The sequence below is a fragment of the Gadus macrocephalus genome, chromosome 3, assembly GCF_031168955.1.
Source record: "Gadus macrocephalus chromosome 3, ASM3116895v1".
NCBI classification, from domain to species: Eukaryota; Metazoa; Chordata; class Actinopteri; order Gadiformes; family Gadidae; genus Gadus; species Gadus macrocephalus.
This window is the reverse complement of record NC_082384.1, coordinates 9,221,131-9,248,034: the sequence shown is the minus strand read 5'-3', so window position 1 is coordinate 9,248,034 and position 26,904 is coordinate 9,221,131. Positions and strand designations below refer to the sequence as shown.

At 45.0% G+C, this 26,904-nt stretch overlaps 1 protein-coding gene across 2 annotated transcripts; it reads right to left on the bottom strand.

Moving 5' to 3' along the window:
* Positions 1-59: 59 nt before the first annotated feature.
* LOC132453980 (hexokinase-1-like) lies at positions 60-26,853 on the bottom strand. Of its 2 annotated transcripts, XM_060047096.1 has the most exons (19): positions 26,531-26,808; positions 23,982-24,150; positions 18,415-18,563; positions 17,538-17,657; positions 16,329-16,424; positions 16,080-16,179; positions 13,816-13,999; positions 13,405-13,560; positions 12,819-13,052; positions 12,068-12,372; positions 11,201-11,349; positions 9,574-9,693; positions 9,289-9,384; positions 8,230-8,241; positions 5,975-6,074; positions 5,406-5,589; positions 4,929-5,084; positions 2,107-2,340; positions 60-1,465 (listed from the first exon to the last, which is right to left on the bottom strand). In XM_060047096.1, the coding sequence occupies exons 1-19, from the start codon at positions 26,591-26,593 to the stop codon at positions 1,315-1,317; spliced, it is 2,778 nt and encodes a 925-aa protein (XP_059903079.1). In that variant the 5' UTR covers positions 26,594-26,808; the 3' UTR covers positions 60-1,314. The 2 variants fall into 2 exon arrangements, with proteins under 2 accessions (XP_059903079.1, XP_059903080.1); XM_060047097.1 differs by lacking the exon at positions 8,230-8,241 and having other exon boundaries at positions 26,531-26,853.
* Between the last annotated feature and the right edge of the window lie 51 nt (positions 26,854-26,904).

Here is a 26,904-nt window from a genome sequence, read left to right as displayed (position 1 = left end):
TTTCAAGTAATCCTACAATTTGAGCTTTAAGTTCTTTGTGCAAAAAAAAATCCACAAGATTGACATCACAACAAAATATTGTTTTAATGAATTCACTTCAACGTTTTGATCACGAATCAATACTGGTGTTATAAACAACAACGACTAAAAGGAACGGGTGTTGATCGAAGAGGTGATGTAAGGCATGCAGGCTGGTGGGCAGTGTGGACAGTCAAAGCTATACGTGTTATTTCACAGTAAAGGACACTCCAATGCTCTGCAACAAACACACATACAAAACACGCTGGGAATCCCCTGTCTTCTCAGGAGGGGGTGCCCCCAAAAACATTTATGGTTCCATTATGCAAGGACCTGGTGGTTAACACAACATCTAAAATGGGTGAGCGTGGATTCAGCGACCAGAACATAGACTTAATTTGAGAAGCTTGGACATGGAGGCAGAGGATGTGTTAGTGGGCTAGCACGCAGTTGAGCTGCGCGTTGGACATCAGACGAGGACGGACCTGCAGCCGTGACCCTGTATTCTGCCCCATGCAGTGAGCCCTTTCTGGAACCACTTTAAGGTTCTCAGATCACAAGACAAGACGCCCCCCCCCCCCCCGTGTTCAATCTAGACCACCCTCTACTGATCGCGTCAAAAGTAAAGAGAACCAAATTGTTGTTCCTCTTTCATATCCGTGGTGCAAACCCTCACATCCCCTGGGATTCAAAGTGACATTTGCTATATAAATACAATTATATATATATATATATAAATATATATATATATATATATATATATTTTGTCCTCAATATAAAAATACAATTGTCAATACACAAACATTGCACACCTACGTTTAGATTTATACTATGAACAACAAGCGATAAAGTAAAATGTACAAGGGACGAACTAATAATGGCTGGTGCAGTATAAATAAATATGAAGCTTTAATTTGGATATCTGTAGTAGCAATCATTCTGCCCTGTATGCACGGATAGCTCTTCCTGTGGAAAGGGCTGAGGCATAGTTGAAGGGGCCGAGTCAGAGTCACGGCTGCCATGGGCGAGTTGATGGAGACAGAGAGGGGGAGAGGGATGCAGACAGGAAGCGAGAGAGAAAAGGGGCAAGAGAGACGGTGAGGGAGAGACACACAGAGAAAGAGACAGAGAGATAGAGGAGGCGAGACACATGCACACAAGGGGGGGTGAGAGGAGGGAGGGAGGGTGGGTGAGGGTGAGAGGAGGGAGGGAGGGTGGGTGATGGTGAGAGGGGGGAGGCAGGGAGCTGGGTGGATGTTGAGGGGGGAGGCAGGGTGATGGTGACTGTTTCTCGACTTAGTGCTGCTGGGCTTCCTGTTCCCGCTGACGGCAGCCCACGGCGGTGATGAGTGCCGCCCCCTTCCCGCTCCCGTCCTCCGACAGCAGGAAGTTGACGTCGCACTTCGGGGCCAGGTCCTTCACTGTCTGGTGGAAGATCCTTGAGAAGCTGCGAAACAGGAAGTAAGGCGTGAGTCCCGATGCCATCGCAACAGACACAAACCTGAACACAAACAAGCAACTGTGATTGCCAGGCGGGGCGGTTTCTAATTGGCACAAAGATTCGACCTATCAGAAACGGCCAACCAACAACGCATCGTACCCATGTTAACCACCTCCTTTCACCTTTAAGATGCAAAGTTGCGTAACATTAAGGCTATGCAAAACTCAAAATATATATATCTTCATTTAGCACACAAAAAGTTATATCAATACAATATTAACCGAACATCTTTTAAATAGATGGTTTAAGAATGGCAAAATGAAGGCTGTGGGTTAGATATCTGAGAAAAGATGGTTGCTGCGTTTAAGGCAGTGAGATAATTGAGATAATTGTGAGGAACATTTCAATAAGTCGCGAGGGTAGGTGTAGGAAGAGTTTGTCCTTGATGATTGGAACACAGACTAAGCATTCACGTCTGAGTCCAAATTGAGTGCTTAGGTCCCAGTTGTATCAATGTACATAGAAGCCTCTCCGACCCTCGGCCCGCGAGCATGCACAGTGGCCTGTTAACACAGAATCTAAATGTGTGGACTGTTTGTTTGTGGGCACTATTGGAGGAAGCTACCAAGCCGTTGGTTCTTTCTTACTGTGGGTGGAGCTTGTAGAGCGTTCCGTCCACCCCCACGGTGATGTCCAGGTGGTCCAGCCCGCGGTTCTCCCGGATCTTGTCCACCACGGCGGCCATGCCGGCTCCGCAGATCTGCGCGGCGCGGCGAGACACGGACCCACACACCTCCTTCACGATGATACTATCGTCGCAGGTGCTGTCCAGACCCAGACCCTGCAGGATGGCCCTCACCTGGAGCAGGGCCAGACGGTCACTGGAGTGACGGAGGGGGGAGAGTCGGGAGGAGAGAGAGGACGTGGGGGGAGAGAGGTGAAGAGAGTGGGGGGATATTGGTAAGAGAGAATGACAGAGAAGGAAAGGAGGGAGGGGGAGATAGAGGTGAGGAGAGAGGGAGGAGGGGGAGGTTTAAGAGGGAGGGAGGGGGTGAGAGAAAAGAATGGAAAGCGAGAGAGTAGGGAGGGGGGAGATAGAGAGAGAGAGAGTGAGAGAGAGACAGAGAGAGAGAGAGAGAGAGAGAGGGTCAGCCAGGACAGTCACTGGATACTGGGCAGCTGTTCCTGGAGGCTAAGGTCGTCTTTAAAGAGCCAGCGAAACCAAAACCACCTTTATTGTTTTAAACGTGGTCATTTGTCTTATATGATCTTCAACATGGTAATCAACGCCATTTTACCACTGTTACGGAAATGAGTACCCATTTTAGAGAAGAAAGGGATAAAATCCTATGTTTTTGGCCATTCTCCCCAAGAAACCCTACATGAGCGTTCCACTCTGCAGCGAACACAGGAGGCGTTCATTTTTTGTGTTTTCTGTGCAATTTGTGTGGACATGTGGAGCTCTGTGTGTGCAGCAGAAGGTTGAACTTTTGACACTTATTGTGTAACGCTATGTTGTGTGTCGATGGTGAAGCTCTGTCTGAGCAGCGATGTATTTAATATCTGCGTACGAGGCTTCCCAGACACCTTTAGTATAACGCCACGGTTGATTGCACATTTCATACACAACATCTCTGATTATAACACTCGTAACAGTTACAAAAATGACGGTACTTAAAAAGTATCATAAAGTTGGCCTGGGTCGTAACCATGGGGATAAGGCGCCCCCCTCTTTCCCTCAAACCCTCAGCCAAAAGCGGATTATTTGAATCCCCTTCATGTTTGAATTTCATCTGTGACAGTGGCTTCTTGGCTCTTTAAAGTCCTTAAACCTATAGACCCCCAGACCTCCTAAAACCCTCCTCGTCTACAATTTTCTACACCACAATACTAGAATTAATGCTACACCAAAATACTACTACCTCATCACAATAATACTATTAACACGTCAGCACCACTACTAAGATTAACATTATACCACAATACTATGATTAACTCTAAACCACAATACTACCATTATCACTACACAATACTACCATTAACCCTGCACTACAATACTACCATGAACACTACACCACAATACTACCATCAACTCTAAACCATAATACTACCATAATCACTACACAATACTACCATTAACACTACACCTCAATACCACCATGAACACTACACCACAATACTAACACTACACCACATAATACTACCATTAACACTGCACCACAATACTACCATAAACACTACACCTCAATACTCCCATTAACACTACCGGTACTACCATTAACACAACACCACGATACTTCCATTGACACTACAAAATACTACCGTCAACACTCCACCTCAAGACTACAATTAACACTCCACCTCAAGACTACCGTCAGCACCTGTTACGTGCCGTCTGGGGCAATGTGGTGGTTTGTTCTTCCCACCTTGTTTTCTTTCTCTCCCTCTCCTGTTTACTCCTATTTATATTGACCTATTGATTGATTGGAGTTCCCCTGTGCAGTCTGATCCTGCTGCTATTGGTTGCCTCAGACTGGGAACTGGCATTTAACCTTGCCAGTCGGCCGTTGCTAGGTCTTCCTTGTTTTGTACTTGGCTGTTACCCTTAGCTGTTGCACTCTTAGAGATCCCACAGTACTTTGGTACAAGTTATGTGAGGGGAGGAGGGGAACCATTCGTAAATTGGGGGTACCCTCTACATACACACGCAGGGTTAAACCATTGTTTCTATAGTCACTAGTTATTTTGGTCGGTGCCACCCATGTAATCGTTTAGGTAAGGTGTATTTAAAGATAAGCCAGGTAGGCCTTTCTGTTGTATTTATTTTAAGATATAGTAGAGAGCAAGGCCTTGTTTTGTTACAAAGATTTCTTTGTTTTGGCACTACCACAATTGTTCCGTCCTCTCTGACCTATTTTGATAAACCCTTGTTATGTGTCTTATGATTTCAAAGATTTGGAATAAACCTTTTACTTTAATCAATATCCTTTAATTAACCAGGTAAAAAGTAATTACGATTAAAATCTCTTTACCAAGAATGACTCATTCAATGTCTTTGGTTGTATTGTCTCCCGTGTTTCCACCACAGGGAGGTAACAACACCACACAATACTGTATTACTAACAACACCACAGCATAATACTAAATTCGTATTTAGTTACACGTCATGAAGGAGCAGGAAGGGCTTGGGCATCTTTCTCAAGGAACGCCTACAGGTAGACTGTGAAAATAGGGATTGAACCCAGTACCTTTTGACCCCTGACCACTATCCTGGTGGACTTTCTTCCCCTTGTTCGTTCCATTCAGATGTTTAGCATTACAGGCATGCAACTGTGTCGGTCATTAACATTGCAATGCTGATATAAATACATAGTAAATCATAGCATTGATAGATGTGAGTGTTACAGTTACAGAGCACCTTCAGAGATAAGTGCTGTCTGTCCCCAGAGCAGCGTGGGCATGGCCTCACCTCTCGATCTGGGACAGGAACTTGGTCTCGAAGATCCCACGGGTCTTCAACGTCTCGGAGATCTGGCCCCGGAAGAGGAAGCCGCGCCTGGTGAGGTCGATGAGGATGTTCCTGACGATCTCCCCCAGGTACATGCCGCTGCACATCTTCTCATACCTGACGGCAGGGGACAGAACCTCCATCTGTTCATCCTCAGCTCAAGACCATTGCATGTGTGTAAACCTGAATCACAGTAACAGTCTCAAAGAGCTTCGAAGGCCCTGCATTATATGACCTCCCCTAAACCCCCTAGCCCTCCGAATGAAAACACCCTGAGAAGGAACACAGAACAAGGGATCCCTCTTTGACATCGTCAGACATTGACATCGTCTGCCTAGTTATTTGAAACCTGTAACGAACCAAAGAGGGAACAGTAATCCCTTTATGAGTACAGACTGATCTTCATGCTCAGTCTCTAAATTCAACATGGCGTCTCACCTCTGCTTGCCCTCGTTGAGTGAGTTCTCGTCGACGGCACGGTCGTACTGCGTCCGGATGTCGTCCAGACAGCCGTTGTCCCCGAACGCGCCCCACTCCATGTTGACGCACATGCGGCCCTCGTTGCCCTCCACAGACTCAATGTTCCTCATCTCCTCCATGTAGCACGCGTTGCTGCCGGTCCCTGGGGACAGCGCACCCGTGCGTCGGTCACAACCGACCCTCATGACGATCACAACGACAGACGACTCGTCGACATGACCTCGAAATAAGTCTTGCATTGACGTTGGGGATCAAGCCAGTTTTTTTTTACTTATTCCTACAAAAGACTAACTAGTTAACTCAAGTTGATTTTGAGTTGGGGAGGAGGTAGGCTCGTTGTCGTAAGGTAACTCAGTTGAGGCTATTAGGGGCCTAGGGTCGAGGTCTTGCTGTTATTAAGTGGCTTAACTTAAAAAATCCCAAGGTTTTCCTTTAATGTCAGAATTAACCTACCACTAGGGGGCTTTCTGTGTGCTGTGATAAGCTACGCTTGAGGTCGTTTGGTGGTCGGTGTAGTGCTGTAGTACCTGCGATGAGCCCCACCTCACAGGTGGGTTCTTCGTAGGCACAGGTCATCATGGTTCCCACGGTGTCGTTCACTATGGCAACAACGTCCAGCTCAAACTCCTACATGGAGAAACACCACAGGGATGACTTAGTCCTAGGCCAGGCTGGACGGAGCTTGTTAAAACCGTAGTTCACTGTAGAGATGCTGAAACCAGTCACTTTATCAATTACTTTACCGTCACTTCACCATTCTCATATCGATCCCTTTCTCTCGTCTTTCTCGTTACCAATCACTTTACCAAGGACTTGTCAATCGCATAACCAATTGTTATATCAATCACTTTACCATTGACTCTCGCAATCACCCTGAGCGATCTCGTGAATGGTGCGATATGTGCAGGAAGGCTCAATAATCAACCAATTGGATCTGTTGGGAGTGAATCGATTGTGGGAGCTGTTAGTCATGAGTGGGTCCAGTTTGACGGCAGCGGAGGGGTTAATGGAGTACATTGTTTTAATAGTCAAGTCAGTACCATTCAAGTGTTTTGTTGTCATTTATTCGTAAAGGGTCATTCTGTAATTATTTTTGACGTTGCAGGCAAACAATATGTAGGAGGCATCATAGGTTGAAATATATATATAAAAAAAGAAATATATATATAAAATATAATATTTAGTTAACTCTGGGTGTTATGCTTGTAAGTTTTCATATTTACATGGCTGTTATGTTGTAAAAGACGTTGGTTCCTTGTTTAGAACAGCTGTTGGATTATGCTGATGTCAAAAGTCCCTAGCGACAAGGAAACCGATTGGGAAACTGCCAGATAATTATTTAATAAATAGTCATGTTTGTAGCTGGTGACTGCAGCCCTTAAAGTGGTGAAGTAGAAAGTTAAGAAAATATTTCACATTTGACATTCGGAGTACAATGCAGTTCACATTAGGGCTGCAACAACGAATCGATAAAATCGATAAAAATCGATTACTAAATGCGTTGGCAACGAATTTGGTCGTCGATTCGTTGTGTCGCGCGATTAATAAATTACTCATAGGCGCAGCACTGTTTACAGCCAGCCGCCGACAGGTTGGTTCACGGTTCATGCACGCGCACAGCGAGCTTTAGTGTGAGCGACCACAGCTTGTATTTTGGTCATATCTTAAATCTGGACTGTAGGCCTACATAAAAGTGTTGTACCTTCACTGTCTTTGGGTTAAAAAAAACTCCTTCAACTCAGTATCCGTCTAGTCCAACCGAAAACTCTGTCAGCTGCTGCTGCTGCAGACGTTGTGCAGACGGGCTCGGAGTCGGCACCGCGTGCATCAACAGTCATTCAAAGCAGCGGTAGTAATCACACAACCGGACGGTGTAGAAAGTCCCGTCAGTTAAAAATAGTAATGCAGTTTTTAAATCCATGTTAAAATCGGCAGGATAGAGAGCTAGTTAGCTTAAAAAAAACAACTGACCAATGGTCACACACAGTGTCAAATGTGATGTGTTCAGGTTGGCTCAGTAATATGATTGATGCGTTCAAATGCAACAGAATAAAAAAAATAATAATTGAGATTTTGGTGAAAACTTGTTTTCCCAGTAATATAAAATAGATAGTAAAGATAGAATTATGACCTGTTTAATGTCCTATCTTGAACTATCATCATCTTATCAGCAATTAAAGCAATATTACAAGTTCTATTTCAAGGAGTCTCGAAAATGGGTTTGACCGGTTAACCATGGACATCCTTTATATATGTATAAAAGTATATCATACATTGTATGTTTTTTTTGTGTTATCCCAGTTATGTTTTTTTAATTGTTTTATTATTTAATATTACTTTTAATAGTTCTGGGACGTTGGAGCAATAACCTGGTGTTTTTACACTTCAGTCTGCACTGTGAATTTGAAGTAATGTTCAGTTTTTGAATAAAGATGCGGCAATTAAATTATTATTATTTTTTTATCCGATTCATCGATTAATCGAAAAAATAATCGACAGATTAATCCATTATTCAAATAATCGTTAGTTGCAGCCCTAGTTCACATACATATCTCTGGCTTCACCTGCTGATTAACATTCCACAATAACATACTCATGAGCAGCAGTTTGTCCTGTAGACTTTAACCGGATTATAGTCTATAAAAGGCATACACAACAACCCCATGCCTCTGAAGAGCCTCTCAAACATATCTTCTTTATTTTTCTTTACATGCTATTACAGCAATCAACACACTTCTTTCCATACCTGAAGGTCATTAATTCAAATTCAGATAATACTTACAGGATCCTCCATCTAAAAAAGTTGAAAGAGGCATACTGAAAAATGATATCTAAAGAATGGACCTGGTCACCTCTTTAGACATCAAACACGATCACCTATCTAGACTAAAGCATGATTACCTATTCAAACCTGATGATTGAGCTATGATGACCCATACAAATAGATCCATAAGTAATCAATATTACCTATTGATGATGGTAGTCTAGATGATGGATGTTGGTAGTCAAGGGGGTTGATGTTGGTAGTCAAGGGGGTTGATGTTAATAGTCAAGGGGAGGAAGTTTGTAATCTAGGGGGTGGATGTTGGTAGTTTAGGGGGTGGATGTTGGTAGTTTAGGGGGTGGATGTTGGTAGTTTAGGGGGTGGATGTTGGTAGTTTAGGGGGTGGATGTTGGTAATCTAGGGGGTGGATGTTGGTAGTCTAGGGGGTGGATGTTGGTAGTCTAGGGGGTGGATGTTGGTAGTCTAGGGGGTGGATGTTGGTAGTTTAGGGGGTGGATGTTGGTAATCTAGGGGGTGGATGTTGGTAATCTAGGGGGTGGATGTTGGTAGTTTAGGGGGTGGATGTTGGTAGTTTAGGGGGTGGATGTTGGTAGTCTAGGGGGTGGATGTTGGTAGTCTAGGGGGTGGATGTTGGTAGTCTAGGGGGAGGAAGTTTGTAATCTAGGGGGTGGATGTTGGTAGTTTAGGGGGTGGATGTTGGTAGTTTAGGGGGTGGATGTTGGTAGTTTAGGGGGTGGATGTTGGTAGTTTAGGGGGTGGATGTTGGTAGTTTAGGGGGTGGATGTTGGTAGTCTAGGGGGAGGAAGTTTGTAATCTAGGGGGTGGATGTTGGATGTTGGTAGTCTAGGGGGTGGATGTTGGTAGTCAAGGAGGTCTTTGTAGTCCTATGAAGTTAGGGTTTGTCATCCTATGTACTTGGGGTTGGTAAATCGAGGTAGTTTGGTTTGGAGGTATATACTATAGGTTGTTGGTCTTGTAGGGTGTTGCAGTTCTTCTGGTCACTTGGTAGTTGGTCAGTACTTTGTGCTGCCAGACAGAGTATAGTGTCCAGCTTACCTCTTTCCTTTTGATTCCCTCGCGCAGAAGCTCCACCACGTCTTCACCCACACAGTCGGTGGCTTTGAAACCTTTAGTCCAGTTCACCAGCCTTCCCTGGGGAAAGACAACGGGGCTAGTGCTTTGGGCCTTGTTCACCTAGCGATCATCTGGGTTCTAAACGCTGGCTGGGTGGGAGAACTGAATGTGGAATTCCGCTTTCAGTTGCCCCCGGTTACAACCAAGCTAGCCTTCAGGCGGGTTACGGCTAACAGATGTCACGGTCTGATCTGAAGGGGTACTCACTGCGTCCAGACTGGTCTGGTGGCAGGGGAAGGAGAAGGTGAACCCAAGGGGCAGGCGGGCGCTCTTCATGCCCATGTAGTCCAGGAAGTCGGAAATGCAGAACACGATGTGGTCGAAAAGCTGCAAACCAAGAATCTTGAATTTAGTACAGTTGAGAACTACATATGAGTGACACTCATCGAAAAAGCTGGAGGTACTGTGTGGACTGGTACCAACCCTGGGGCTGAACGACCAACCATAGAGGTACCATTCCTATGAAGCCATCTGTCCATGCTTATCAGCTTTCCATTCAAATCATCCATACTATCATCCGTCTTCTCATGTATACACAAACTAATCCACACCATAATAATCACAGTTTTGTAAGTAAAGCGGAATTCCAACTGAGCTGGATGCTTGGTGTATTATGCATATTACTTTGTGGGATTTCGCCAAACATACTTTTTATTTTTAACTTGATGAACAAATAACACTAATGGCGTTTTTCCGCTATACTATACTGTCTTCACGCTACGAGGCGTGTCTTTAACTTGTGTGGATGACACACCAACACTGACACTTTTATTGACTATTGAGTTAGTATAATAGCCTACCATAAAATCTAATTGATTAGTTCAGGAAACATTCAATATGTTTGGGTTGTTTCAGACAGACACCGACACACAATGATATCTGCGATGATGAATTTAGTTTGACGTTCGATATTGATTCCTCATCTCAATAGCTCAATGAGCACCGATTTGTTTCATATTAGTCCCGTTTACACATTGCAGATGTTACCCAGAGTGCCTCACGTTGTCCCTCATATAAGGATAAAACCACTTTGAAAATCCATATCAGTGATCTAATAGTGTGAAATATTGTCAAATAGTCTTTACAACAAGTCTAATCTGACCTAAGGGTATCCAATTTCAACAGGCTATTATGTTTCGCAATAGAATATCGTCAAACTAACCTCACTGCGGTGCATTTCATCACCTTATATAGTTATAGGAAAGATCGAATAATAAAGAATCAAGCTGTTGAGAGCACTATACTATATTATAGACCTATAAAATAAAAATATATCATGGTTCCTACAGCTTAATGAAAGTTAAATTTAAGACTTTTTAAGACTTTTTTAATGCCACTTGAAAGGAAATTTAAGACCAACGACACAATAAACACTAGCGGGAAAAATGTATTTGAACATATTTCCACTATCAGTAGGCTTTTTGGACAGAAACAAAAATGACCTCTTGCGCACCTGAACGACGTGCATCGGAGTCACGGCCGCAAAACAAGTGTTTTGTTGGTTCCGCTCTCGTGATTGCGCAACATTAATGCTATTAATTTATATATAAAAAATGTTAACAATACTTTTTTAGATTTGAGACTAATTACAATCATAAAAATCCTACTTACCATGTGTAAAAAAATTTAAGACTTTTGAAAGATGGATTTAAGACTTTTTAATGCTATTTAAGGCCTTATTTTTCGATTTATGAATTTAAGACTTTTTAAGGATCCGCGGGAACCCTGTATATATATACAGCAGAAAGTGCCAATGGAAAGTGTGTCTCATCAATCCGCCTGACTACTCTGACCTAAGTGTATCTAGATGATATCGATGCCAAGTGATGCCTACCTCTTCTCCAGTGCCCTGCATGACTTCTATAGGAATTGCGTAGATCTTGTTGTGCATCTCCACCGTTCTCCTCTTCCCACTGCGGATCTTCACCAGCAGAACGCGGAAGTTGGTCCCTCCAAGGTCCAGAGCCAGGAAATCTCCATTTTCTGGAACATGGAGAGAAGATCTTTTAAGAGAGACAGCTCTGGTTGCAAAATAGTCTAGGTGGTTAGCGTGTTTGACTCCCAGCCAAACTGTACAGGGTTTTGATCCGCATGGTCTACCTGTAGGCATCCTTGAGCAAGATGTCCCAACCCCTACCTGCTCCTTGATGACATTTTTGTGAATAAAATCATCTGCTAAATGACTTAATACTAGTAAGAAACCCTGCTTATAGTGCTACAGAGCAATCAACTGGCTATCCAGCTCATTCTCCGGAACGAAATCAGCAGCTTATGATCGTAATTTAAGTAAAAAAAAGAAGAAATTATAGGGCTCTTCTTCTTAATTCTGCTTGTCAAGGTTGTTCTAGATATTATTTCTGCCTTGCACTATATTTATATTTAAATCTTAATCTCTGACTGTACTGATATTGCACCATTTCTTCCCTCTCTTAAATTATTATTGTATATTCTTTTTTATTTTTTGGACATTTGGAAATTCTTCTGTATTGTTATACTGTATACTATTACCTAACAGTATATTTATATTTCATACTGTTCTGTGTTGTACTTTTAGAGCAAAGGGTTAACCGAATTTTGTGATTCTGCTTCTAAACATGATGAGGTTTTAAAAAAATCTCGCCTTGCTCTCATTCCATTTCTCATCCCATCACAGTAACTAAGATAAGAAAAGATAAAAGGAGGTAACGTCAGGGGCCCTCACCTGTCCCGTCCGGCGTGCTCCTGACGAAGGTGGGCAGCATCTTCACCGTGGCCTCCTCGTGGCTCTCCTTCTTCAGGCCTCTCTCGATCTCCGTCCGCATGCGCTTCTTCACCTCCAGCAGCTGGGCCTTGGTCAGCCTGAACTCGGCCAGCGTCTGCTGGATCTGCCGGGCCTGGTCGCTCAGGCGGTAGGCCACCGCCGTCACCATGGCCGCGCCCTTCGCACTCCCGCTCTCTGAGAGCAGGAAGCGCACGTCGGTCTCGGGCACCAAGCGCCGCACCGTCTTGTGGAGACGCCGGGCGTATCTATCCAGAGGATGAGGAGAGAGAGGGAGAGAGACTTTCGGTTTCATTGGGTTTCCTCAAGAAGATGCGGCGCATGAACCTTTGAAACAGGAGAGGGGCCTGTGTTGACATGTCTCATGGATCAGAAAGTGGGCAGTCAATAAGGGATTTAGGCTTAAATTGGTTTCAAATGACTAAATTGTAGTAATACGACTAGTAATTGTAATAATATCGTATCAGTTTCATTGACATTTAGCTCATCTTTCAGCATTACTCAGTGTTCAACACTATGAAACAACTGTTTTCTGAATTAATAACGTACTTCAGCCTGAGCTGTATCGCATCACTACCTACATTTACATTCACATTTACATTCAGGGCATTTAGCAGACGCTTTTATCCAAAGTGTACAAACGTACAATTAGTACATTTGTCCGGATAACTATCTGCAGTCCTGGGGTACTCACTGGGGGTGCATTTTGTAGAGGGATCCGTCAATGCCCACAGTGGTCCGGAGGCGCATCCCCCCCCTGTTCTCTTTGAGCCTGAGCAGGATGCCCCCCAGGGTCGCGGCCACCAGGTTGGCCGAGCGGAAGGACACGATGGTGCACACGTGCTGCACGGCCAGGCAGTCCTCGTCTGAGGGCTCCACGCCCAGCCGGGTCAGGATCTCCATGCACTTCTTCAGACCCTCCTTGCTCCTGAAACCAGTCGTCAGAGAGGGTTGGAAGAGTTAGAAAGTCTCGGTGGTGAACTGTGCTATTCTCAGAGGGTGGGAATGATGTTTGTGAGTTTTACTTTCACTTTCAGATTGGTGAAACAGTACAGGTTCATGGTTTTGTTTAATTGAATCCCACCTGAAGTAAATGTTGTGTGAAGTCTTGGGATGTAGTTTTCAATGACACTTGTAGTGGTCAAACTTTCGATACTAACATCAAACAAATCTTACCCCATAAACGTTGAACATTTTCCCCGGCTAAACGCACACTACCATAAGATTGTTTTCGCCTGGTGAAGTTTTTCAGAGTGCTGAGCGGCCCATCTGTCACTCACTTCTCGATGGCTGAGACGTGCTTGGTCTCGATGGTGCCTTTGGTCAGGAGCTCCGGGGTGATGCGGCCCTCGAACAGCAGGCTCTCCTTGGCCATCTTCACCAGGATGAGACGCACCAGCTCCCCCATGTACATCCCGCTGGCCATCTTCTCGAACCTGGACGGAGATGTGACAATGTGAAGTTTGGAGGCTTGAGCCAAAGCATGCAGAATTGTTGGGTAAATCAATCACTCAAACTTGATGTTTGTAGCGCTTCTGTGCAAACTAAATGTTTTTATATAAAACATTGATGTTTAGGGATTTTGTTCAAAAACTTTGCCAGATTGCCCTATGTTCCTCTGGCAGACAGAGCTGAAACGTTCCACAGGGGACCGAGCTAATGGGAGGAGGACCTCCAGCTCAGGGTCTTACAGCTGCTTCCCGGGGTTTAAGGAGCCGCGGTCGATCTCGCGGTCGAACTCTGTGCGGATGTCCTCCAGGGAGCCGTCGTCCCCGAACGCGCCCCACTCGGTGTTGATGCACATGCGGCCCTCGTCTCCCTCCACCAGGTCCATGTGGCGCAGCTCCTCCATGTAGCAGGCGTTGGTTCCTGTGCCTGAAACACACAGAGAAACACCTTATAGAACCAGGCAGGGTCTCCATGAGGAACAGCCCTCAGAGCAAATTGTTCCTCTGTATAGAACGCGCCCACTAGGTGGGGAAGTTTAGTTAGTACCTATGACAATGCTCACTAGGTGGTAAAGGTTAGTTAGTACCTATGATGATGCTCACTAGGTAGTAAACTTTAGTTAGTACCTATGATGATGCTCACTAGGTAATAAAGGTTAGACAGTACCTATGATGACTTCCACTAGGTAGTAAAGGTTAGTTAGTACCTATGATGACTTCCACTAGGTAGTAAAGGTTAGTTAGTACCTATGATGACTTCCACTAGGTAGTAAAGGTTAGTTAGTACCTATGATGACTTCCACTAGGTAGTAAAGGTTAGTTAGTACCTATGATGACGCCCACTAGGTAGTAAAGGTTAGTTAGTACCTATGATGACTTCCACTAGGTAGTAAAGGTTAATTAGTACCTATGATGATGCCCACTAGGTAGTAAAGGTTAGTTAGTACCTATGATGACGCCCACTAGGTAGTAAAGGTTAGTTAGTACCTATGATGACGCCCACTAGGTAGTAAAGGTTAGTTAGTACCTATGATGATGCCCACTAGGTAGTAAAGGTTAGTTAGTACCTATGATGACTTCCACTAGGTAGTAAAGGTTAATTAGTACCTATGATGATGCCCACTAGGTAGTAAAGGTTAGTTAGTACCTATGATGACGCCCACTAGGTAGTAAAGGTTAGTTAGTACCTATGATGACTTCCACTAGGTAGTAAAGGTTAATTAGTACCTATGATGATGCCCACTAGGTAGTAAAGGTTAGTTAGTACCTATGATGACGCCCACTAGGTAGTAAAGGTTAGTTAGTACCTATGATGACTTCCACTAGGTAGTAAAGGTTAGTTAGTACCTATGATGACTTCCACTAGGTAGTAAAGGTTAGTTAGTACCTATGATGACGCCCACTAGGTAGTAAAGGTTAGTTAGTACCTATGATGATGCCCACTAGGTAGTAAAGGTTAGTTAGTACCTATGATGACGCCCACTAGGTAGTAAAGGTTAGTTAGTACCTATGATGATGCCCACTAGGTAGTAAAGGTTAGTTAGTACCTATGATGACACCCACTAGGTAGTAAAGGTTAGTTAGTACCTATGATGACGCCCACTAGGTAGTAAAGGTTAGTTAGTACCTATGATGATGCCCACTAGGTAGTAAAGGTTAATTAGTACCTATGATGACACCCACTAGGTAGTAAAGGTTAGTTAGTACCTATGATGACGCCCACTAGGTAGTAAAGGTTAGTTAGTACCTATGATGACGCCCACTAGGTAGTAAAGGTTAGTTAGTACCTATGATGACTTCCACTAGGTAGTAAAGGTTAGTTAGTACCTATGATGATGCCCACTAGGTAGTAAAGGTTAGTTAGTACCTATGATGACTTCCACTAGGTAGTAAAGGTTAGTTAGTACCTATGATGACGCCCACTAGGTAGTAAAGGTTAGTTAGTACCTATGATGACGCCCACTAGGTAGTAAAGGTTAGTTAGTACCTATGATGACTTCCACTAGGTAGTAAAGGTTAGTTAGTACCTATGATGACGCCCACTAGGTAGTAAAGGTTAGTTAGTACCTATGATGACTTCCACTAGGTAGTAAAGGTTAGTTAGTACCTATGATGACGCCCACTAGGTAGTAAAGGTTAATTAGTACCTATGATGACTTCCACTAGGTAGTAAAGGTTAGTTAGTACCTATGATGATGCCCACTAGGTAGTAAAGGTTAGTTAGTACCTATGATGATGCCCACTAGGTAGTAAAGGTTAGTTAGTACCTATGATGACTTCCACTAGGTAGTAAAGGTTAATTAGTACCTATGATGACTTCCACTAGGTAGTAAAGGTTAGTTAGTACCTATGATGACTTCCACTAGGTAGTAAAGGTTAATTAGTACCTATGATGACTTCCACTAGGTAGTAAAGGTTAGTTAGTACCTATGATGACGCCCACTAGGTAGTAAAGGTTAATTAGTACCTATGATGACGCCCACTAGGTAGTAAAGGTTAGTTAGTACCTATGATGATGCCCACTTCACATCGCTGGTCGTCGAACCCGCAGGTCATCATGGTGCCCGTGGTGTCGTTGACCACCGCCATGATGTCCGCCTCGTAGTCCTGAGGAATTAGAAAGAGGCTTCAGGTAACATCCAAAGAGAACCAACTAGTGGTATTCAAGTTTTCGTCGACACAATAACTATAATGCTGTTTGTAGTTGTGATACATGAGAGAGGTCAGGGAGACATGATCCACGCCCCTCAACTCACCCCTCGTTTCTTGATGGCTTTGTTGAGGAGCTTCACCACGTCCATGCCCTCCACCCCGCTCACCTTGAACTTCTTGGTCCAGGTGACGAGGACGGCCTGGGGAGAGAAGGATGAGTTAGGACTGCTGCAGTTGAACCAAGCTTATTCCGCCTGCAGTCTGGTCCAACACCCCACAGACAACACAGACATCAGCTGGAGGTGATCTTCAAACATGGTTTCCAGACCGGGGAGCGTTGGTGTGGTGCCAGGGGGAGGCGTGGCCAGGCATTGGAGGCAGGCAAGGGGGCGGGGCATTTTAATCAAGGGGGCGTCACAGCATTGGGTTGTTAGCATAGCATGAATACTGTAATTAATACTGCTGTGCACTCCCCCACACGGAGACTGGGTCCACAATGTATCCGGCGGTCGGTAGTGACTGACGTCAGTGAGTCCTCTGCTGCTTTAAATTTCAAATTGTACACAAGGTGCGAGCAGTGTGAGATGGGTGTGTGTCTCTCGCTGGCGGCCCGTCAGGGAATTATAAAAGTGATTCCCAAGTATGTTCCCCCCTTGAACCCAGTAATAACAGGAGATTGACATTGATGACGTTCCTTAATCTTAGATTAAGGAATCGAAACATCTGTATATCAAGGTACACATTGCAAACATTGTCCTAATTTGAAGGTTATCTTTGTGCTTTCTCTTGTGATTTGATGTCTAATGAAAAAAAACAGCCCTGGTTTCATCAGACACGTCACATGACTGGGATACGATTTTTATTGATCCGTGACGACTTAATTCTCATTGGTGGAAGGACTCGCCACAAGGCATAATCATGTTATCTGTTAGAAGAGACGCACGTCTTCACAGACTTCACAACATTATCTTTATTTCAGGGATGCTCACATTTGGACAACTCCAAAAAATTTCTGAACAATATACAGGTCATGTATATAATCAAACAGAGCGCCTAATGATTATAAGCATACAGTGATCTGTGAACACTGAACAGATATATGGATCAGTGTGCATAGATTAGGTGTAGCTCACTGGGTCATTGATAATACCGGAACATGTTATGAAAAAAATGTGTTTGGAGGCAAACACAAATACCTAGCAAGCTCCATCATTTCTAAAAGCAAAAGCTGTAGTTGCGGAACCACATGGGTCATGGTGTGTTTCCTAAGTCACTGTCACAGAGCAGGTGTGTGGCAGCTGGGGGGCCCGTACCTCGTTCAGTTTGGTCTGGGCACAGGGGAAGGAGAAGGTGAAGCCAACTGGAAGGTTCTTGTCCTTGATGTTTTGCTTCTCCATGAAGTCCCCCAGGCAGTCGGCAACATGGTCGAACAGCTAGCCCACACAGACATTACATTAGTGACAATGCTCCATTTGATTTACAACGTGCTTTTCCTGACAGACAATCAGAGCGTTACAGTTACAACAACCGTTTGATCTAATGCTCTTTTCCATGCTTGGACTCGAAGTATACGACTTTCGTTCTAATGGCTGGTTGGCTATTGTGTCGGAGGCTCGCGTTACTCCGGAGGCCAGCTGTCTGGCGGTGGGTTTAACCAGTGTATGTCTTGGGGCCGCCTTGTGATCGCCACTGTGGCGTCTCGGGCTCGGTGTGTGTTGTGGTATCAAGTTACGGCCCGCCAGGCAGCTGTTCGCTGGGCTGAGAGGGGCTCATTAAAGCGTCTTAGTCTCTCTTGTTATTCTGAACAGCACCGACCAACCCGTCGGTTTGAACCCAAAAACTGGCAACAACACTATGTACCCTTTCATTAGAAAATAACAGACCAGACCTGGGTCTGGCAGGAGGCCGTGTGTATGACTGTTTGTGGGCAGGGACTACAGGTCACATGACATCAGCTGAGCTCTGCCCCTCAATTATGAGTTCAACGAACCCGAGTTTCAGTTTATTTCGTTGTTTTGTATTAACCTTAGTTCATTTTATTAATTGAATGTTTATACAGGAGTATCGATGTTAGAAGTTATATAGAAGTTCTCTTTGGCAATGTCCAAAACTGTATTTTAACCTCCATCTTTTCAATGACTGTCCCATAATACACCTCATCCTCCTCCTGCTCTATAGGACACTGTTTACCCGCGTGCTGCTGCCGTGGATGATGTCGTCGGGCGTTTCGTACACCTGGCTTTCCATCTGAACCGGCTGCTTCTTGTCCCGGGTCACCTTGACCCGCAGAATCCGGAAGTTGGACCCCCCTAGGTCCAGGGCCAGGAAGTCCCCCTTCTCTGTGGGTGGGGGAGATGTTAGGGACAACACGATGCAAGATCATACAACGTTCAACAGTAGAAGTATAACACAGAAACAACACGAAAACACAAGACATGACACAGCCAGGCCAGAAGACAACGTAGGCCAACGTGCCATACACAACAGACACACACACACACACACACACACACACACACACACACACACACACACACACACACACACACACACACACACACACACACACTGTCTCCTTGCCATGATGGTAAACATCAGGTACGTTGTTTACACCAAACACCTATTGAACCAACTCAAGAGATCCATCAGTCTTTAACGCGGTCAGCGCCACAGCTACACTGATGTGCTCCGTACTTACAACTATGGGTTTCTATTTATGTATTTTATCAAACAAAATAATCAATTTACACACATGTAATCCAAAGTGTCATTGTATTGCTCTGCCTCATCCTTAGCAAGTGCCACAGAAGAACTGCAATCTGCTTTTAAAAGTATTCAGGAGAATCTCCAGAAATTGAGACTTGTACTAAACTCAGACAAAACTAAAATGATGTGCTTCTCAAAATCAAGGAACACTGACGATTTTTGTCAGATTGTTACACTAGATAAGAGAGTAATTGAACAAGTTCCAGTCTACAAATATCTTGTTTTTTTCTTCAAAGAATATTTGTCCTTCAAATATCTCATTGACTGTCTAACAAAGAAACCTAGAGTAAAGTTGGGTTTTTATTATAGAAACAAATGCTGTTTCCCTTTTAGGGTGAGGAAAAAACCTTATCCAAGCAACATTTCTGTCAAAACTGGATTATGGTGATATTTCATACATGTCAATGAATCTTCTCTGAAAATGCTGGATTCAGTATGCCATGCAGCACTAAGATTTGTAACTAATTCTTATTTTCGTACTCATCACTGTAGCTTGTATGAACGTGTTGGTTGGCCTTCTTTGCACAATCGTAGGTTGGAGCATTGGTCGATTTTTTCTTTATTAGGCATCATCAGGTGAACTGCCGCTATGTTCTCTCCTGACTCCTAACGTCACACCCAGGAATTGCAATCTTCGATCTTATGGGAAATCATGTGTGACAAACCCCTATCCCGAACTGTCTTCGTGAGAGTGCCTTTAATGTTTTTGCACCAACATCATGGTATAAACTGCAGAGTCATCTTAAATTAGACTTCATTCCAAAAATGAAACAGTTTAAAATTAGGATAAAGGACTATTTGAGTACTAAATGCCCATGTGCTACTATTGAACGTTGCTGGTGATCATGTTGAGATGATGTTAAATTGCCAATTGTTTCATGTTGTCTTTTCTCTTCATGTATATTTTATATGGAACTATATAATGCTGTCTTGGCCACGACTCCCTTGTAAAAGAGATTCTGAATCTCAATGGGATTACTCCTGGTAAAATAAAGGAAAAAAAAGAATCGTCCCGCAAATGATTGCGTGACATCACTAGCGGCCGGATGTGCTCAGTGTTAGCGATCCATTAGAGACCCTTAAGCTCCAGAGAATACAAATCAGACTGTAACAGTTGATGCTAACGTGCAGCACTCAGAGAGCACAGGAAGGACAGGCCCATGGTGGTTAACCATAGCCTGCAGCCATTTCAAGTATTGAGGCTGCATGCTTGCTATCTATACAGCCGGGTGAACACACTGACAAACGGATAAAGTCGGCCATGAATTTACCATGTGACTGAAAGTAAGCTGACTAGTGATAACTATGCTTAAATGAATGACCCCACTGAGATATTTGAGTTTTTCTCAATATACACTGCTAAGCTTTTTATAGAAGTACTGAATGGGAGCTTTTGATATTGTATCTAATATTGGAAAATAATAAATAGTACTACTACCATGTATATCTTATGTTACTGAGTAACTTTTTTCTTATGATGACATAGCTAGTGATGCTAATAATGATATAGCTAGCGATGCTAATCAAGACATAGTTAAATGACGCTAATGATGACATAGCTACCGATGACTAATAATGACTAGCTAGTGACGCTAATTATGACATAGCTAGCAATGACTAATGATGACTAGTTATCAACAAGCTAACAACCCTTATGAGGAGCTAGCTGGCTGGGAACAGACTGTTTCCCATCTGTCTGCTGATATGCTTATCTCATCCCCTCTCATGAAACAATGTTCTCCATTTAGTAAGTGTGTCGGTCCTTGAGCGCTGCAGCTACACCACATTATTTATTCCCATGACCTGTCTGGAATGAGTGGAGACTGGACGCTGACCTATAGAGGTGTCCCTGATTGGCCTTTTGCAACCCTCGCCAACACACCGCTGTTATTAATAGACACTGGTCAGTATGTACAGTAGTGTCACTCTTGTCTGTATCGACTCTTGCATGATATCCGTGATAACGAAGCAGGGACACTGTTGCTTGACTGTTTGAACTAAACTACGTGGCTTGTTTCATTCAGCACACTGCAGACCCAGAACCACAATGTTAGAGGACGTCTGAGGTTGAATACCATGTGGAACATGCACACTGGCCGAATGTTATCTGGGGTCTGTTTCCGCCCTGTTGGATGTTGACTGTAAATAGCTTGTAATGTTGCTCCATCCCCAAGGGGTTGGTCTTAACCTCGATTATCAAGGAAACGTAATGCTTACTTTCCAAAGTAACTTTGTGCATACGTCTACTTTTTTAACATTAACATTTAAGGAGATGGGTTAATGTTGAGAATGTCATTAAGGAGACACTTTTTCCAAAGTGACTTAGAAGCATCAAAGCATGCAATCAATGACACAATGGGAGCAGTGGTAGGTTCTGGTGGGACACCCTATTCATTTGCCTCCTATCAGCTGCCATGTGTGACCCCACAAACGCACGTACACTGATAGGTGTTCAATTAAAGACCTTCCATCTGACACACACGCTCTCTGCCAAGTTAAGCGTACTGAGCTGGACATTTCCTCCATCTCCACCCCAGCCTCCACCTGCTTTGGTTCTGCTCAGTATTGCATGTACCTACATAATGGGTTCATATAATGGGGGATTGTACAGTGCTCCCTGTTGTCAAGTGTTGGTATACTGTGGTAAGCTTTATCTTACATCTGTAGGTCATGCTTTAAATCCTCCAGCAGCGAGCACCCTGAAAGGGTGGCAGCATACAGCTAAACTAAGGAGTATTACCATTTAATTCAATAAATAGTCAACTCTATGACATGAATCTGTTCTGGTAACAGAGTTTGGAAAGTCGCTGTATAGATACATGGGCACACAAGCTAGACCTCTGTAAGTATTATTTTAAAAATCCTCGACCTATCCATACAAATAATCTGGTCTGTGTCCTGTTCTTTCCTCAAGACAGAAGGTCAGGACTGTTGTGTTTACCTAATGCCTGTATAGTTTAGCTTCACCTTGGCCTCCCTTCTGACCTTGGCAACCGATCCGCCCTGTGGAACCTCTTCTCCGTCCTCTTTAACCCCTACCCTCTGTAACCTTCACTTAATGCCTGACAAACTGTTTGGCTATTTATAACCCCAGGAGAAGGACAAAGTCTGTCGTGATCATGAGGAGTCTGGGTCTGACTAGGCACTGGCTCTCTGTTCTGATCTCAGGGCAAGTTTTACCAACTACAGTGTTAACTTACTATGGTACGTTTAGTATCTACCTAGTGTCAACTCACTACGGTAAGTTTAGTAACTACCTAGTGTCTACTAACTACGGTACGGTTAGTATAGACCTAGTGTATACTAACTACGGTACATATAGTATCTACCTAGTGTCTACTTACTATGGCACGTTTAGCAACTACATGGTATTAACTAACTATCCAATGTTTAGTAACTATATAGTGCTAACTAAGTATGGTATGGTTATGAACAAGTAATGTTGACTAACTATGGTACGCTTAGCAACTACGTAGTGCTAACTAACTAGGATACGGTTATGAACCAGTTATGTTGACTAACTTTGATACGTTAAGTAACAATCTAGTGGGTAAGTTTAGCAGCTAAGTAGTGTTAACTATCTATTGTACGTTTAGTAACAATCTAGTTTCAACTAACTATGCTATGTTTTCGAAACTTTATGCAGCGTATTCCCAGGCTACGTGGACAAACTATGTCGTGTTTACTAACTGAAACCATAACACCGGGCGTGGTGACGTGGTGTGTGTGGCCCTCCTGTGTGTCCCCAGAGATACTCACAGAGCCTGGTGTGTGTGTGTGTGTGTGTGTGTGTGTGTGTGTGTGTGTGTGTGTGTGTGTGTGTGTGTGTCCGTAACCCCCACCCTGGACCAGACAAAAGCCTTTATCAACCCAGTCCAGACCCACGGCCCAGAGGCACCAAAAGCTTCACCTCGCTGGATTCCAGTATCTCAGCACATTCTGCTGGACAGATATATAGAAAGAGCTGGGGTGTGTGTGTGTGTGTGTGTGTGTGTGTGTGTGTGTGTGTGTGTGTGTGTGTGTGTGTATGTTTGGTGTGTGTGTTTGTGTGTGTGTATGTGTGTGCTTGTTTTGAGGGGGTGGAGCAGCGTGCCCTGAGGTGCTCCCAGTATAAACACAACACAGAACACTGTTATTATTTACACTGCTATGCTGTTCTTGTGTCATGTGTGACAGCATCCACCTTTCAGTCTTATTCAGTATGGTACTGTACTGGTGTGTGGTGTTAGCTACTTGTAGTTCTATACTGTTGTTACTCTGCTACTTTTATGCAACAACATTTAAAAAATTCTTGACTTCTTGATCCTTTGTTAGGTTTCCCCTGAGGCTGACTGTTACAATAAGAGGACATTTTTCTGGCCCAACTGTCTGCCTGGAGGAATCTGTTCAACAATTGTATAAACTTTCTATGCAACCTCTCCTGGTTTCTTTTGGTTCTGTCAATGCTCCGCAAACATTAACAAACGCACGAAACGCACGCATCAAAGACATTAGCACATTAAAACAGGCACGCACACACACATAAACACACAAATAATAACACACAATCATTAACAAACAAATTCACTTAACACTTGTACTTATGCACACATTTCGAAACACACACACACACACGAACATCCACACACACATTAACACTTGAACTCATGCAAACACAGACACACACACACACACACACACACACACACACACACACACACACACACACACACTGTCTCCTTGCCATGATGGTAAACAACAGGTACGTTGTTTACACCAAACACCTATTGAACCAACTCAAGAGATCCATCAGTCTTTAACGCGGTCAGCGCCACAGCTACACTGATGTGCTCCGTACTTACAACTATGGGTTTCTATTTATGTATTTTATCAAACAAAATAATCAATTTACACACATGTAATCCAAAGTGTCATTGTATTGCTCTGCCTCATCCTTAGCAAGTGCCACAGAAGAACACACACACACACACACACAGGCACACAGGCAGTACCTGAGCCGTCGGGGATGGACCTGACGAAGGTGGGCAGCATCTTGACCTTGACAGTGGCGGTGGCGTTGGTGTCGCGGCCCAACCCGTTCTGCATCTCCCGCCGGAAGCGGGTCATGATGTCACGCACCGTCTCATCCGAGAAGCGCATGGAGTACAGGTACTTGTCGATCTGCGGACACAAACGTCCTGCGATGAAGTACAAGCACTCCAGTCCATCCGGACAGGTTGCCCTGAGCTACACCCCATATATTAGCATTTGGCCTTGCATGGTTGACGTGCGTGCGTGTGTGTTTGTTAGTGTCTGTGGCTGCTTGTGTGTATGGGTTGATTTGCAAATGGGTGTTTGTGTGTATGCATTGGTGAATGTGTGTATGGGGGATGTGTGTATGAGGGATTTGTGTGTATGGGTGGATGTGTGTGTATGGGTGGATGTAATTGTATGCGTGGATGTGTGTGTGTATGGGTGTATGTATGGGGGATGTGTGTGTTTGGGGTGTGTATGGAGATGTGTGTGTATGGGGTGTGTGTACATGGGGTGTGTGTGTATATTGGGGATGTGTGTGCATGGGGAGATGTGTGTATGGGTGGATGTGTGTGTATGGGTGGATGTGTGTGCATGGGTGGATGTGTGTATGGGGGATGTGTGTATTGGTGGATGTGTGTATGGGCAGATGCATGTGAATGGGGGATGTGTGTGTATGGGCGGATGTGCGTGTATGGGTGGATGTGTGTGCACGGGTGGATGTGTGTGAATGAGTGGATGTGTGTGTACGGGTGGATGTGGGCCACCGAGCAAGTGGTCGTGCTGTAGGCTAGTGAGTGACGAGTGATGTTCCTCACTACTCCCAGGCAGCATCCCCAGGGGGCAGGGAACAGGAGACGTGCAGTCTCATGACTCATGCCACAGCAACCCCCCTAACCCTGAACACGTAATAGAAGAGGAATGTAATGCTGAGATGTATATCATAGCATACGCCTCATAATCGAACCCTAACACTAGGGCTGTTCGAGATATGGAGAGTTCTAGTATGAATTTTCTTAAACACGACATCATCCACGGGCAGATGGTCTACCAGCAGGTATCTTGTGGACGATGACCTCTTTGGTATCCTCCTCCGTGCTGGATGGACGTGTCATCCTATTCTGTCGCTCTCTTTCTTTCTGGGGACTCGTCACAACGATGGGCTTCCCCCTCTAACAATCAGTCCCTCGATACAGTGGAGAGGTACGCTCTGAACACAGAGAAGGGTTCCATCGTTCGACCTTCCCCCTCCACCTCAGGACTGGCTGACCACGTCACCCCAGCACCACGTCACTCCAGAGTGGTGCACGTGCTCCTGCAGGCGTGCGTCTCGCGTGGTGCCCACAGTATGCAGTACTGGACCCCGGCTCGCTGTGGGACGTCATTAAGACGGGGCCCAGAGACACAGCATCAGCCAGATTAGATTTAGGAGGCTCATCTCGCTAACCAGATGATTGTCCTCTCCGCCCCTGGCAGCGAGGAAGATGGATTTATGGATTTTTGTCGGGGTCAGCGTCCAGTGCTCTGCTGAATGGGCAGGGGGAAGGCCTTTGCAGACTAAGCCCGAACGTTAAAATACTACCTCATTTTAAACAACTAACAGATCTGGTGATTTAATGGGGTTTAGAGACATAAAGAGACGTGGTTGGTCTACAAGGTTTACAGACAGCGGCTGTATCGAGGATTCACAACCTGCCAGCTGGCAGACACTTGTCTGCTTCACCACGGAAACCAGTGTCCATCCACATCCTGTCTGCCTGTGCTTTATTGCCATGACAACCACAGAAACACAGCGCATAGCCCACCCTGAAAGAGCATGTAGGTGTACCAGAACAACTAGTTGTCTGGCCTTTTTCTGTCTTTCCTCTCCTCTCCCTGTCTGTCTCTCTCCATCGGTCTCTCTTTATGTCTGTCGGTCTCTCTCTCCTCTCTTCTACCTGTCTGTCTCTGTCCTCTCTTCTCCCTTTCTGTCTCTTTCTCCTCTCCCTGTCCGTCTCTCTCCATCGGTCTCTCTCTCTCTCTCTTTCTCTCCCTCTCCTCAGCCCCACACACGTTACGTAACGCCCAGCACTATCGGGGAGGCCTTGTCTGACATGCCGCACAGTAGAACCACTATAGTTGTTTTACTATAAACCCCCCCCGCACCATTACACAGCCCCCCCGCACCATTACACAGCCCCCCAGCATAGCAACTCCTCCAATACAACCACAACACAACACAACCATTCCACCACTACGGCCACCCAATGGGACCAAAAAGAGGAGCCTAGCAGCACATCCATCCCCTAGCCGTCCTCCTCCTGCTCCTCCTCCTGCTCCTGCTCCTCCTCCTCCTCCTCCTCCTCCTCCTCCTCCTGCTCCTGCTCCTCCTCCTCCTCCTCCTCCTCCTCCTCCTCCTCTTTCTCCTCCTCCTCCTCCTCCTCCTCCTCCCCCTCCTCCTCCTCCTCCTCCTTCTCCTCCTCCTCCTCCCCCTCCTCCTCCTCCTCCTCCCCCTCCCCCTCCTCCTCCCCCTCCCCCTCCTCCTCACCTTTTTGAGCTGGTCATCCTTCAGCTCGGTGAAGTAGTACGCCAGGAGCTGGGCGGCAATCATCCTGTCGGCACGTCCGCGGAGCGCGGGCTAGCACTGGGGGCTGTGAGGGCGCAGCGCTGGGCGTAGGGGTGGGTGTGTGGACTGCTGGCTGGAGCGTAGCGCGCGGGGGGGGGGGATGGCTGCTCCTCACGTCCTCCCTCCGAATGAGTGGCGATCCAAAGAGGAAACGCGCAGGCAGCTCACCACCTCGCAGAACGCCGGGCCCAGAACAAGTGCAGGAAGCAGAGTAGAGAGAGAGAGAGAGAGAGAGAGAGAGAGAGAGAGAGAGAGAGAGAGAGGGAGAGAGAGGGAGAGAGAGGGAGTGAGAGAGG